The sequence below is a fragment of the Lolium perenne genome, chromosome 4, assembly GCF_019359855.2.
Source record: "Lolium perenne isolate Kyuss_39 chromosome 4, Kyuss_2.0, whole genome shotgun sequence".
NCBI lineage: Eukaryota > Viridiplantae > Streptophyta > Magnoliopsida > Poales > Poaceae > Lolium > Lolium perenne.
Window position 1 is genome coordinate 311,692,505 of NC_067247.2, and position 14,769 is coordinate 311,707,273.

Below are 14,769 nucleotides of genomic sequence, written 5' to 3' on the forward strand. Positions count from 1 at the left end.
GATTCTATCTCAGAGGATCCCATAAATAAGACAAATTGTTCTACCTCTTCGAACCCAAGATGAATATAGTTATTCCAATTATAGTTCTTAATTAAAACTTCTTCACTAAAGCCACATTGAAATTTCAGATGTTTAGGGTGTGTTTGTTAGCCCAACAGCATACAACACAGCCTTAAAATACCTACTTATTACTTCAATAGATATTCTAAAAATCGGTTGAAGAGCTCGAAACCTTGTGTTGTGGCCAACTAGCATGAGAAACATGGCTACTTGTTCCTCAATGGAAGTATGAATACTATCTTTCAATAATTCTCTCTCTCTAAACAAATTGCACAAGCGAAAAAAGGGGGCTCTTTTCATTCTAAGCTGATTTGAGCAATTTATGTCGGTAGAATGATAGATATATCTCAAGTTTGATTCCCTAGCTATATCCATATCAATCCTACGACCTAATAACATTGGAGTTTGGTTTCTAGCTCTCCTTGAGATAAAAATCATATAAGCTCCCAATGCAGCTGCAAGGCCGGCTGCTTGCACGATTAGTTGACATCGTTTTTTGCCAAATCATCCATCTAAAGAAACAAAAACAACTCATTTTCACATACTAGAATGAAACAAACAGCACATAGCATGTATTCATCATCATACAATTGCATACAACCTTACCCCTACTGTCCACAACATTAAAATCTGAACATATCAATGTAACCCACAGTTTTTTTTGCAAAGAAACAGAGGGAGAGAACTACCTCAGATGCCTCGGTTGGAGAAGGGGACGGGGTGGTGCCGGCGGTAGAAGAGAACGGCGTGGTGGCCGTGCAGATCGGGTCCTGGCGGTGCAGCGTTGCCGGCGTGGTGGCGGGCCGAACGACGCGGAGGATGGCTTGCTGCCGGCGGGACGGGCGGTGGTCGATCTGGTCCGGTGGGGCGGCTGGCCGTCGGCGGCGTCAACGAGGAGCGGCGGGGCTGCTGGCCGTCGGCGGCGTCAACGAGGAGCGGCGGGCGGCGGGGCTGCTGGCCGTCGGCGGCGTCAACGAGGAGCGGCGGGGCTGCTGGCCGTCGGCGGCGTCAACGAGGAGCGGCGGGCGGCGGGGCTGCTGGCCGGCGGGGCGTCGAACGAGGAGCGGCGGGGCGGCGGGGCTGCTGGCCGGCGGGGCGTCGAACGAGGAGCAGAGAGGCGGCTGCTGCTCACGGCCACGCCCTGGCCCCCATGCTTGCCGGCGGTTGGATTGCGGAAAGGAGGAGTGGCGGCTCGGGAATCGCAGGTGGGAGGAAAGGGGAGGAAAAGAACCAGGCGTGGGAGTTGCCCTAACGCGGGGCCGAGCAGGAGGTCTTTCGCGGACGCGCGCGACGCAATTTTTCGGGTCAACTCGGCCAGGCTCACATGCGAAGCTCGTTTTCTACTTCTCAACCAGGCCAGGCCCGGAGCCATTTTCCGTATGAAGTGGGCTTAGCGCTGTGAGTTCATCCGACCTAACAAACACGGTCTGTGGTGAGAAAAGTGGGACGAGGACAGATTTTCTGAGTTGGCTCAGGCTAACAAACACACCCTTAGTATCCTCTTTAGAGCAACAATTTATATCATGGCATTTAAGCAAAATTTTAGCAATTGTATTCAATTTTTCTATCATAGCACTCATTACTTTACCAGTTCTTGATTCTCTATAATTATTATAATATTCTATAAGCTCCAAGTAGGTTATGGATTCTCCCATAACAGCAGTTTTTAATTTTTAGGTTTTTCAAATTTTTATGGATTTTTGGGTATATGAGAAAAGTAAAACAAGACAAAAACAAACTAGACAAAAGTAAACTAAGCAAAATAATACTAAACAGAAATAAACTAAGCACAAATAAACTAGACAAAAGTAAACTAAGCAAAACAAAATAAAATAAAACAGAGAGAGAGGTAGAGTGTACTCCCCAGGTGAACTTATGAGTAGAGCTATGCCTCCCCGGCAACGGCGCCAGAAAGCGGTCTTGATAATCCACAAGTATAGGGGATCGCAACAGTCTTCGAGGGAAGTAAAACCCAAATTTATTGATTCGACAAAGGGGAGGTAAAGAATACTTATAAGCCTTAACAACTGAGTTGTCAATTCAGCTGCACCTGGAAAAGCACTAGTAACAAGGGTGATGTGAAAGTAGCAGTAATATGAGAGCAATAGTAATAGTAACACAGCAGCACCAACAGTAACACAGAGGCAATGGCACCAGAAAATAGTTGATAGTACTTCCAATGACATATAGAACGAGTATATGATGATGAGAGATGGACCGGGGTTCCCAGCGATCTACACTAGTGGTAACTCTCCAATAACAAGTGACAAGTGTTGGGTGAACAAATTACAGTTAGGCAATTGATAGGATTGAAATAGCATTAAGACAGAACATCAAGATTATTAATCATGTAGGCATGTTTTCCATATATAGTCGTACGTGCTCGCAATGAGAAACTTGCACAACATCTTTTGTCCTACCAGCCGGTGGCAGCCGGGCCTCAAGGGAATCTACTGGATATTAAGGTACTCCTTTTAATAGAGTACCGGAGCAAAGTATTAACACTCCGTGAAAACATGTGATCCTCACATCACTGCCATCCCCTCCGGTTGTCCCGATTTCTGTCACTTCGGGGCCTTTGGTTCCGGACAGCGACATGTGCATACAACTTGTAGATACAATCTAAGCAATAAGTATAGAGCTTAAATCTAAGATCATGCCACTCGGGCCCTAGTGACAAGCATTAAGCATAACAAGATTGCAGCAACAATAACTTCACAACCTTTATAGATAGACTAATCATAATGTATCATCCATCGGATCCCAACAAACACAACACCGATTACATCAGATGGATCTCAATCATGTAAGGCAGCTCATGAGATCATTGTATTGAAGTACATGGGATAGAGAATACCAACTAGCTACTGCTAGAACCCGTAGTCCATGGGGGAACTACTCACGAAGCATGATGGAGGCGGTGGCGTCGATGGAGATGGCTTCCGGGGGCACTTCCCCGTCCCGGCAGGGTGCCGGAACAGAGACTTCTGTCCCCCCGAATTGGAGTTTCGCGATGGCGGCGGCGCCCCTGGAGTCTTTCTGGAGTTTCGTCAATTGGTATCGAGGTTTTAGGTCGCGAGGGGTTAAATAGGCGAAGAGGCGGCGCAAAAGGGTTTCTGGGGGGGCACACAGTAGGGGGGCGCGCGCCCCCTTGGCCGCGCCGCCCTGTGGGGTGGGGCCCCCTGGCTCCCCTCCGACTCTCCTTCGCTGTTCTGGATGCTTCCGGGAAAAATAAGATGTTTGGCGTGATTTCGTCCAATTCCGAGAATATTGCCCGAACAGCCTTTCTGGAACCAAAAACAGCAGAAAACAGGAACTGGCACTGTGGCATCTTGTTAATAGGTTAGTTCCGGAAAATGCATGAAATCATTATAAAGTGCAAGCAAAACATGTAAGTATTGTCATAAAACAAGCACGGAACATCAGAAATTATGGATACGTTGGAGACGTATCAATGGGCTTAACAAATGCGGAATAAAACTAGCGTTTACTTTGTCAAGCCAAAGCCTATATACTATGGTTCACCTATGTGCACCAAAAACTTATGCTAAGCAATACAAGCAACTATGTGATAGCAAGATATATAACTTCAAGCACGATGGCTATCACAAAGTGAAGTGCATAAGTAAAGAGCTCGGGTATAGAGATAACCGAGGCACGCGGGAGACGATGATTTAACCCGAAGTTCACACTCTTGCGTGTGCTAATCTCCGTTGGAGAGGTGCGATGGCTTAGCTCTCCCGAACGGCACAAATGGCCTCACCTTGAGGTGTGGTTTCTCGATGCACACCAACACCTCAAAGGCCTTACCCCAAGATTCGGGAGTCACACCACACACCGAGCGCCACGAAGGCGCCTGACCTTATTCTCCGGTGACCCTCGCCACAAAGGCCTAGGTCACGGTTCCACTAAGGGATTTCCTTCGAGGCGGAAACCGGGCCTTACACAAAGCTTGGGGCACGCATCCACAACTTAATTGGAGACTCCCAAGAGATCGCCACAAAGGCCTAGAATCCGTCTAGGGTTCCAAGAACCCAAGAGTAACAACCTTCTTGCTTTCACTTCCACGAATCACCGTGGAGAAATCAAACCGATGCACCAAATACAATGGCAAGAACACCACAAAGATGCTCAAGTCCTTCTCTCTCAAATTTCAACAAAGCTACAAAAGCTATTGGGGGAATAAGAGAGGAAGAACAAAGGAATTCACAAAGAACACCAAGATAAAGATCTAGAGAGTTCTACTCACAAAGAGATGGATTTGATTGGTAGAAATGTAGATCTAGATTCCTCTTCCTTTTCCCTCAAAAGGATTCAAGAATCATTGGAGGAGTAGAGGGATATGGCAAGCTCTCAAGGTCAACAATGGTGGAGAGAAAAAGGAGGAAGAAGAAGTGGGGAGAAAGAGGAGGAAGAAGGCCTTAAATAGGGGTCTAAGATTTCTTCCCGTTGGGGCCAAAATCGCGACAGGCCGGCAGTGCCGGCCTTCTGCCACCGGCAGTGCCGGGGTGCTCCCGGCGGCAGTTCCGGCCCCCTATTTTTACCCAAACACCGATACGAAAACCTTAAGAACTTTTGCATCCGGACTCCGATTTCGATGATCTTAGGCTTGTTGAAATCACAACAATGAGCTCTACAAGAATATGCATAGAAACATCATAGGCCAGCAAAGTAGGATAGAAACAAATGAATAAAGGTTTTACCTATCTATAAAAGACAAACCGGTAAAACCTCCAATATGGAAAATGCAACAACTTGAGATAGGAGACTTGGATTTAAGTGAAACCAATTTTGTTGTAAAGAGGATGACAAGAGCTACCCCACAAAGAGTGAACAACTTAAGAACAAGTGGGGTAGGTTTTTCTATGTATTTTAGAGGGAAACCTCTCAATATGAGAAACCGAGAAAAACTCCAATATCAAAAATGTAACAAGTGATTCATGCGGAATCCGTTTTCGATGAACTAAATCTTGCTATGGAAATAACCACAAGCTCTAAATCACAAAATGGATAAGATTCAAATAACAACCAAGAAACATGATGCAAGGATGAAAAGGTTTGAGCTCTCCGAAGGATACGATCGAGTTACTCACTCGAGAGCCCTTTTGATAGTACGAAAACTAAACTATAAACCAGTCTCCAACTACACCATGAGACCGGTGAGAAAGAAACCCTATCAAGAGCAAACCTTAACCTTGCGCATTCGACTTGAGCTTGATGATGAAGGTCTTGACCGTACCAAGATGGAACGTCTTTCTTGATTGTGCTTGCTTGATGAAGTCATGCGAAATGCTCCCCCATACTCCACTATGGGAGAGCTTCTTCTTTGGCGCATCTTCACATATCCATGATCACATATGGATGGCAAGCTTCAAGCATATGATCTCTTCGAGTTGACTCATCTTGAACTTGAACTTGCACTTCATTTCTTCATTCTTCATCATGTTGATATCGTGAAGTAACTTGAGGGCTCACTTCATCTTTATCTTCAAGACATACTTGACACTTGTTATCCTTCATCAATTTCTTCTTATTGCAACCTTGAAGCCAACATATGGTTCAAGCATTGCCTATGGACAACTCCTACAAATATAACTCAATGCAAACATTAGTCCATAGGGAATATCATTAATTACCAAAATCACACATGGGGGCTCCATGCACTTTCAGATGTGACTTCACCACACGATTTTTATCTCGATAAAAAGAATTTTTATTAACTCAATAGTTTCTATCAAGATGATACAACTAGCAACATTACACACAGCCTACATAACAAACATGTACACAGCCCAAACAAAAGTTCGATACGGACTCTTAGCATGCGACACAATGAATAAGGCAATCTAAGACGACAGAGGACCAATACGTAGATTAAGCCGCCATCTGGGTTTGTTAAACACCTCTTTAGCTGCTCTCGCTTCATTTGAGAACATGTTGACAATACCGGGAGAGAAAATTTTGAAACATATATACTGCAAGGGAGTCCCACACAACCCTTTATTGAATGAATAAAGAAGCTATGTATGCAAAGAGAATTATAAAAATATCTATCCATGAAGATGAATATGTTGTAACTGAGGTCTTCACTCTATGCTTAAGCTAGCATGATTAGATAAAAAACAATGAAACTGCCTTCCAACTTTTCTTAATGCTAATATGCTAAAAGAGCACCAGAGATGTAGTTTAAAAAACATCGCCTGCTAATCGTAACAAAATATGGGCTTCCCCTGTAGATAGAGCCCTAGTTTTCTTTTGATTTGGGCAGAGCTCTCACAGAGATATTTCCACTTGAAATTTAATTGTTCCAAAAGTAAGCAAAAAACGTTTGAGTCCTCCACCTTTCCATATATTTTCATCCCGCTTTTCTTAATTTTTCTTACTTTCCGTTAGCAACTTTCCGATGTACTATGTTTGTGAATATGATGTTTTAGCTCATAGATCTAGATGCACCTATTGCAAAAAAATGCATTTCAAATATTAAAAAACCTAAAAATCCTAGCTATGGAAAAGACAAAAGAAATCTCGTGAAATTTTAGTACACCAAAATTTATCTTTTGCACGCATCACAAAAATATTATTTTTCTGTGAACTTTGTGTGCCGAATATACAATGTGCAGACGTATCTCTAATTTATTTTTAAAACTTTAGACATGTGATGAAATACATGAAACCTTTTCTAAGGGCATCTCTAGCACATGCTCCATCTAGCTGAACCGCATAACGCGGATGCAGTTAACTGCTTTGGGATTTTTCCTGCACAACATATCCCGAATATTAGTATGTTCCTTTTTAGGGTTTTCTGTATGTCGTATCCGTTCTGCCGAATAGACTCGGTACCGCAAAATAGGATTTGCTAGTTTATGTATATCTCAGACTTACATTAAATAAAATGTCAATACAATAATACAAATCAAATTTATTGTTGTTCTAACATCACGGTACAACGACATCCAATACAGAAGAGATGTCCCTAATAGGAACGTCGTAAAGTAGTCCCGCATTTCGATCCTATCGCTCGGTTGCATGGGATGCAAATGCGTCCGACGGTTGATCCTCGCCTCTTCCTCTTCCGGTTCTCTTCGTTGTGGAGGCTCTGCACCGCAATCAATAGCATGTTTTCAATCTTATCATCATTAGGTCCCCAATCAAAATTATCCGACGAAGACGAATCAAAATACGCATCCACATACGCTTCGGGCCAAACTGCACGGTTCGCTCCACGAACTCCAGAGTTCCGAGCTGCAGCACACAATTGAGTTTCGGCGATGAAGATAAGACTACTCATAGTAGGGTAACATAGGTGGTAACATCATATATCCCAAGATATTTTGGTGACATGGCATGACAATAAATAAATAAAAGTAAGATGATAACTAGCTATATTACCGTAACATCACACATCTCAAAGCAATATGAGTCTACAACAAAATTAATGACACATTACATGAAACTACATCTAAATTACTAGTACTGTAACTTAAACTAGTAGCAGAGAACGCTTGAATTTTAGCTACGGATCCGCCAGCCTATAGAGGGCGATGAGGATTTATTACAAAAAAAACTTCGAGGTTAAGTTTATTTTTGAACCGTATGTGCGCGAAGCTTCTTTTCGACGCGGTACCATTACGACGGTTAATTTCCGGTTTCGGCCTAGCTTTGTTTACCGACAAACAGAGGAGCGTCCTCTGTTATTCCCAACCAAATTGCGTGATCCGCATCTCAATTTCAAAAGATAAAAAGTTGTGTGTGATCCGACGGATTGATTGGCTGACGACTCCACCCCGGCGTCGATGGAGTACGAATTCTCCAGTCGTTCGGGCTCCGGATCCTACGTCTCCGGTGGCGCCGGCGGCGGTGGCTCGTCCCTCTACCCGCGCGTCAGCCAGCTCTCCCACGGCGCCGCTGCCGCACCGCAGCGGGCCGCGCCCTACCACCACGTCGCAGCATCTCCCTCATCGCCCGCCTCCCCGGCCCCCGCTCCCTCCTCCTCCTCGTCCTCCGCACCGTGTAATCCCCTCTTCCCTCACTCGGTACTGGTTGCTTGGTCGGTAGCAAGGAAACGCGTGCTTCGTTTTAGATCGAGTAGGCCACGCTACATCGTTTATTCCATCAATTCAGAGTGGTTTCATGCGTGTTAGGTCGGCAGATCTGTTGTTTGAGTCAACTATTAAGGAATAAGGAGGTCGTGATTGAGAGTGGAACTGAGCAATATAGACCTAAAACTGAGGTGGTTACACCTGACTTTTTCATTAGACTTTAACCCTATCATTGCTCATATAGCCCTCTCTGTGTGTGTGCTTAGATTTGCTTAGCTATTAGTTTTTCCGATTTGAATATTTACATGTGAACTTCCACACAAATGAGGTCCTGCCGAAAACTGAAAGTAATTGGGCAAAATCGGTTGGACTTTACACACGAGAAGCGAATGCCTGCTTATATTTATTTCTCTGTTGCCACCATGCCAGACTAACAAACTGTTCAATTTTGCGCCCTTTAGTACCTGTTGTTACGAACAGGTCATGATTACTAACAGTATTCATTGTTTTGCTGCAGTGGGCATAAAAGCTGCTATAAAGCCAGAATACCGGATAACCCCTCCTGTAAGTTATATGATCTACAGTATTACGCAATCACTACTCTCCTGTCTCTTACGCAAGAGCTGTACATCTCCTTTGGTGCCCAAAAAATTATATATTTACTGCAACACCATTTGAGTTCAATTTTCTTTCTGGATTGGTAATAGTGTTACTCCAACATAGTGAATACTACTGTAGGTTTTAGAAAAAAACTATTGTGTTATATGTAAGTGGTTGCCTTGAAGGCTTTAACTTCTGTGCATTGGCTGGACATAACCATAACATAATGAGTGACTAGTTTTCTATTGCCGGTCATTCTCCTTGGGATTGTGAAGAAGGAACGAAGAAAGTATGTTGCATCTCAGCAAGAGATGTTGGTTGATCAATCTTCATGTCTTTGTGTGCTCAATGAGAGCATGACAATAAATTTTAGAAATGATACTGTTTGCATCATTCCAGGAGTCACACTTAGCTGTCCAATTTGCACCATTCATGATCTTCTTAAGCATGGATAATAATTTTTTTTTTGAGGTTGAACAGTGGGTTTCCCCACTGCATATGAATAATAAATATTAACGATTTATCCCTTTGACCTGACCGACATGTCGTAGGCAGAAGCCAAGTTTTGTTAACTTTTGGGGGCATCTCAGGTCAGGTTTTCCTGACGTGCCATTGCTTAGATACATCTAGCCATCCTGTAAATTTTTATGGTTTATGCAATGGATCCATTCTTTACCTAAAAGGCATGCGCTGTTCTGTTAGTTACGCTTCCCACTTAGTGTTTGGAGAACTTTCCATCCTTTAACCAGTGCTATCTTTTCAGCCTCGGTTGGCACCACAGATGGTAGAAGTTCCCCGCAGCACCTTTAATTTCGATTTTGAGTACGAAAGAATGATTCTTGCCGAGGCAGAGAAGGAGAACCCCAACTGGGGCAAGTTTGTGGCTGAAAGGCAGACACCAGCAACACAACAACAACCACAGCCACCAGGAGGGCCAAGACACACAACTTCCACTACTTCTATGGTAAACAATATTTCCCACTTCTTCTCCCCCTCACCCTCCCTCCTCCTTTCTGCCTAAGGAGCCATACATTAATATGATGAATCATGTATTGTAACTAAAATGATCTTTGCAGTTTGTTCAAAGCTAGCAGCACCTTCCATTGGTTCTTTTAACGCCTTTTCCTGTCTAACAGTCTGTATTAGTCATGCAAATTTAGTAATTTACTTATAAGTTGCGTTGTGCTCGGAGTTTCCATCAGATCAGACTTGAAGCCCATTCGTCCTGTGCATCTAAAATACATTTTGCTTGAAGTTTCTATTAGCTCAGACTCCAAACCAGTCTTATCTATAAATTTTCTGTGAGGCATGCTATTATTAAGCCCAAAACCTTAAGTTATGTAGTCAAGTGCAGGCCATCCATTGCCAGTTAAATTTGACTGTTGCACTGACAATTGGTACCATGATTCTACAGCCATTTTTTTTTTGAAAGATTGGTTTATCTACTTGTTATAGTTCAGTTCAAGTGAAAGCCTTTCATGTGCAGTTACCTCTGATGAATTTGGATAGTATGTTTGGGTCTTTTAGATGTTCAAAACCCAGGGGAGAGACAGAGCAGCCATCACTTGTGTTTATTGTTACAAGTTCTCTTTCATCTGTCTTTCCTCTCGTATTTTATGTTTTACCCATTTGTATCTTCAGTAAAATCCTGCAGATGCAGGCATTTTATGATTCCGTTATAGGATCCTTGCCTCCTTTGCATCCTTCCACATGATAAATACTTGCCAGATGTTTATAGCAGATGCGTACCTATGAACAATAGAATATCTCTGAATGCTTATTTTCCTTCTGTTTTGCCCTTATGCAGGCTGCATCCGTAGATCCAGTTGTGGAGAAGTATATCTCCATGGGGCTTGGACGTCAAGCTGTGTCATTTGCCGTGTTAAATTATGGAGATAATCCAACAAAGGCATGCTCCTTTCCCCTTGTTCATCTTGTGCTTTAGCAAAACTATCTCTCATCAGCAGTAGTTACTGAAACCAATGCTCTGCTAGCTTAAAATGTTTGTCCAAGATCAATTGAATAGGTACATACAGCTGACTGCTCTTATGATTTGTAGTCAATTTGATGCACTTCTCCGTACCATGTACTATTCAATGGTAAAGCTATATGCACTTGCTGTTCTGTTGGCCTAACTTGTTGAAATAGTTGTCTCTGTGGGAAAGAAACTCCTTGTCTATTTAGAAAATATTGATTGTAGTCGGCCATTTTTTTAGAGTAAATTGTTGTCCATTCTGGGTAAAGCTGTAAACCACAAAGTTTAACATGTAAATAGTTCTACAGTAGTCGAATCCCTCAGGAGACTTTGTGTTATGCCGATTAATTCAGTAGTTGGACTTTTTCTCATGCCTTTCAATTTTCAGCAAAACTTGCAAGTAGTATAAACCTGGTACCTTGTGTCCTGTTCAGGTGAAGGAGTTTGTGAAATCCTACAACGCACTCCACGAGATGGGCTTCACCTCCCCGAAAGTCCCTGAGTTGCTGGCGATCCACGACAATGACCTCTACAAAGTTATCCAGCAATTGTAATTTGTAAAGCACATCATAGTCCACCACGAGTGGATACCTTTTGTCCCATTCCCATCCTATGCTGCTCAGAACCGTACCGCGTAGATGCAATATTTGCCATCGTTTGCCTTGGCTTGAGGTACTGACCAGTCCTGAATGGAGTTAAATCGTATACTTACGCGGTTACACTAGCAACCTGTTGTGCAATGTGAACTCTGAAGGCATGTACTCATGCAAGGTGCTTAGAGATATGCTTAGAAAATCAAATTGGTTTTTTTCCCAAGCAATAGAAAGATGCTTAACTTGGCACCTCTTATATGTAGAAAATGTTTAAGAAAAAAGTGGTTTATTTTTTATAAGCACCTCCCTAAGCACTCCCCATTGTATACGGCCTAATGGGCTTTTCTGTCTGCTTCGTATTCTTTAAAAAAAATTCAAGACACCTCCAAAATGAGTCGGGTTCATCAAAAGATAAAAGAGCTCTGTGTGCCGGAACACCAAAATACAAAGAAACATCATACAAAAACGGGACTTAGAGATGATGACAAAGGTGTCTTAGGAGCTACCAAAACGACATATGAGTTCGATGAGTGCAGCCGTAGACATACCAATTCATTGTTTTTACTCTGTTACTCATATTGTTGAGAAAAAGCAATCACCATTAGTTTTTTTCATGTGATGCGAAAGACCAACTTGCAAATTTCACCCTGAGAATATCATAACCCGATTCCCTACTATTTCCCCTTTTTAAGTAATACTAATTCGTCACAAGCTGCATCTAAAAAAAAAATCATCACAAGATGGGGACATATGTATATTTCTTCTAGCTGGAAAGGAAATAAGAAAGTTCTATTTTGAAATGCTTCCCGAGGCGTTCGATTGATGATACGAGGCTGAAGATGGCATCAGAAATCACGCCGGTCTTCTTACCTTCCATATTTCTCCTTGACGAAGGTGTTGAGTATTGTTTATATGTTTGCTGTAAGGTAAAATGTGCCATGCAGTTATGAACATAAATAAATTCTGAAATGTCATGTTCATAAATAGTGAGAGTGTGATGTATACCAAAATGGTGTAGGGGAACAACTATAGCTGAACCAGTTCACAATATTGCTGAATGGGATCACAATATTGCCAACAAGAAGGCCCTCCTCCATTGAGCTTGCTCAGTGGGCATCGAGCCCAAGTTAGGCGCAACATTGTGGAGAATAGGTCCAGGTCACTCGATTCGGCTTTGGTAATACTCCTGCGAGCTAGACTTGTGGTCCGTGAGCCTGAATTGGCGAAGACTGATGCGTCCAGCGTTGGGGTAAGAGGCTAGAGAACTAAGTTTTTTTTTATAATTTCGTTAAGGAAGTTTAGACATGCTGCGAGTGTGTATGGTTTTTGTTGTATGCACATGAGTGGCATGTAGCAACTGTGGCATCTGCTGAGAAAGGTTGAGTTTTATATTGGTAATATGCTTTCGCATTGTTATCGGCATGTTTTTGTATGTTCATGCATTTTGATTTTCATGTTGCATGTGTTGTGATGTGCTTTTGAATGTGCAACTGCACGAAGGATTTTTGACAAGATCATGAAAAGAATGTGGCAACCATGATGCATTTTTTTGTGCAAATGGTAATTGGTTGTCGCAATCAGAGATCCTAAGAATGTGTGATAGGTTGTGCTGATTTCCTTATACGTTTGCATAGGATCATGCATCAAACAATATGTATATACATATAAGAGAGGGTCATGGTTTTATACTCTACCTGAAAAAGACCCACTGCATAGTAGGTTTCATTAGTTTGAAGAGGAGGAACATGTTTGCCTGATCCATCAATTAGATAAAAATATATAGCAAATATTTGGTCTACTTGTAGCAATGCACGTGTATTTAGCTAGTAGATTAGAAGGCCGGGAGAGAACCGATCAAGTGAAACTATCGCCATGCATAAGATATTTTCCCCTTAGTTAACATACAACGAACTCCTTGAAAAATGCATCTCATTTTTCTACGGTGCAATCAATATGTGCTAAACATTAATGCATTTGAAATTCTTATATGACTATAACGTTTTTGTTTTAAAAATCCACCAAATGGACTCCAAAGGTTTGTCAAAGTGCACTGAGCATTGTTTTATGTGAGATTTATACATCTATACTACTAGTACAAATGCCCGTGCGTTGCCACGGGTCTCAAATTTCATTTCTCAATGCACATATATAATTCAAAACTCACTGTAAAAATTTAAAGCAAATCAAGGATATCATAATGTACTACATCATGATGATACCGAATGCAATAACAAGACAACATTGTTGTGCATCTGCATGGTTTCAAGTTCTAGGTCTTCTTGTTACTCTTCCACGGTAAGTTTCACATTTGTGTTCTAGGCCGTCATAACGCCAACTCAACAACCTCTCCTTTTGGATGCATTATTGTCTCACAAAACATGCATGGGTGCTTCAAACACAGATACAACTAAAGAAATAATTCTTTTCTGATTATTCTAAACAACACTTTGATATTCATAATTATCCGGAAACAAACTCTAGATCGTAGCCTTCTGTATCAAACATACAAAAGGGGTTTAGCAAATCTTCAATAATGGCTGAGATAAAAATAACTCTATCGATAAACCTATGGTGCGGATGCTAATTATTTTAGGCAGCAATTCCTCCTTGACCGGTTCCAGAAGAGGATGACCATGGAAACCAAGAAAAAAAAAGTGTGAATGGAGAAAATGGTCTTTCACCTTAACTCTACCGGTTAGAATTAACAATGGAACGCTCTTTTCATGCAGGTTATTATTTTTTATGTTCAACAGTAATTTATCATTTGATATGTTTTTAACAAAGATTAGCATCTGGTAATATGTTTCATCATGTAGCCAAGTGCAAATCAATTATTTATGTAGTTCATTATTTCACGAGTACTTGCCTGTCTTACTTTACCATTAATCTAGACATGCACAAAAAACTTGTTTGTGCCTTCTCCACGTATACACTTTTTTTTCAAGCATGGACTCTGAGGTGGGTGATGATACAGCAATGCACTCTGAAGTTAATGTAGCCTTCCATCATTTTTTTAATTCTTTTATTTCCTTGCATCCCTTAGGATCATGTGAACTTTATTTTATCCACCAAGTTATCTACACAATTTGTCTTGCATTTTATTTATACAACGTCTCACATATATTAGTTTTGTGTAGTTTAGCACTCGGTCAATTCTCATATATACACGAAAATGAAAATTCTAAATACTTTAACTTTTGATTCTATTTCAGGGTCCCATTCTTCAGTATATTCCTCATGATGGCAACATATGGGGTTTGTGGCAACAACATGAGCGATGTTGCCTTTATGGCTGCAGGTGAGTACAGATTGTTCCAGAACCAAGCACGACTGACAAGGTGACCTTGCTAGATGTCAAAGTCGTCGACAACAGTGATAAGGCTACTCATAGTGGGAGTAACTAAGAGCATCTCGGCCGGCGCGCCCTAAATAGGCGCCGGCAGGGGCGCCGTCACCTCCGTTTGGGGGACACCAGCACAACATCCTCTGTGAAGATTGACCG

The 14,769-nt window shown here is 42.1% G+C and overlaps 1 protein-coding gene across 1 annotated transcript; it reads left to right on the forward strand.

Moving 5' to 3' along the window:
• Positions 1–7,703: 7,703 nt before the first annotated feature.
• Positions 7,704–11,458, forward strand: LOC127296121 (uncharacterized). The gene is made up of 5 exons (XM_051326149.2): positions 7,704–8,070; positions 8,617–8,663; positions 9,463–9,663; positions 10,507–10,608; positions 11,109–11,458. Exons 1-5 carry the CDS (start codon positions 7,854–7,856, stop codon positions 11,226–11,228), a joined length of 687 nt encoding a protein of 228 aa, XP_051182109.1. The 5' UTR covers positions 7,704–7,853; the 3' UTR covers positions 11,229–11,458.
• Positions 11,459–14,769: the final 3,311 nt, after the last annotated feature.

Coding starts and splice junctions, on each gene's coding strand:
- LOC127296121 (XM_051326149.2), top strand. CDS start 7,854: ATGGAGTACGAATTCTCCAGTCGTTCGGGCTCCGGATCCTACGTCTCC. Junction 8,664..9,462: donor AATACCGGATAACCCCTCCT/GTAAGTTATATG, acceptor CTATCTTTTCAG/CCTCGGTTGGCACCACAGAT. Junction 9,664..10,506: donor CAACTTCCACTACTTCTATG/GTAAACAATATT, acceptor GCCCTTATGCAG/GCTGCATCCGTAGATCCAGT.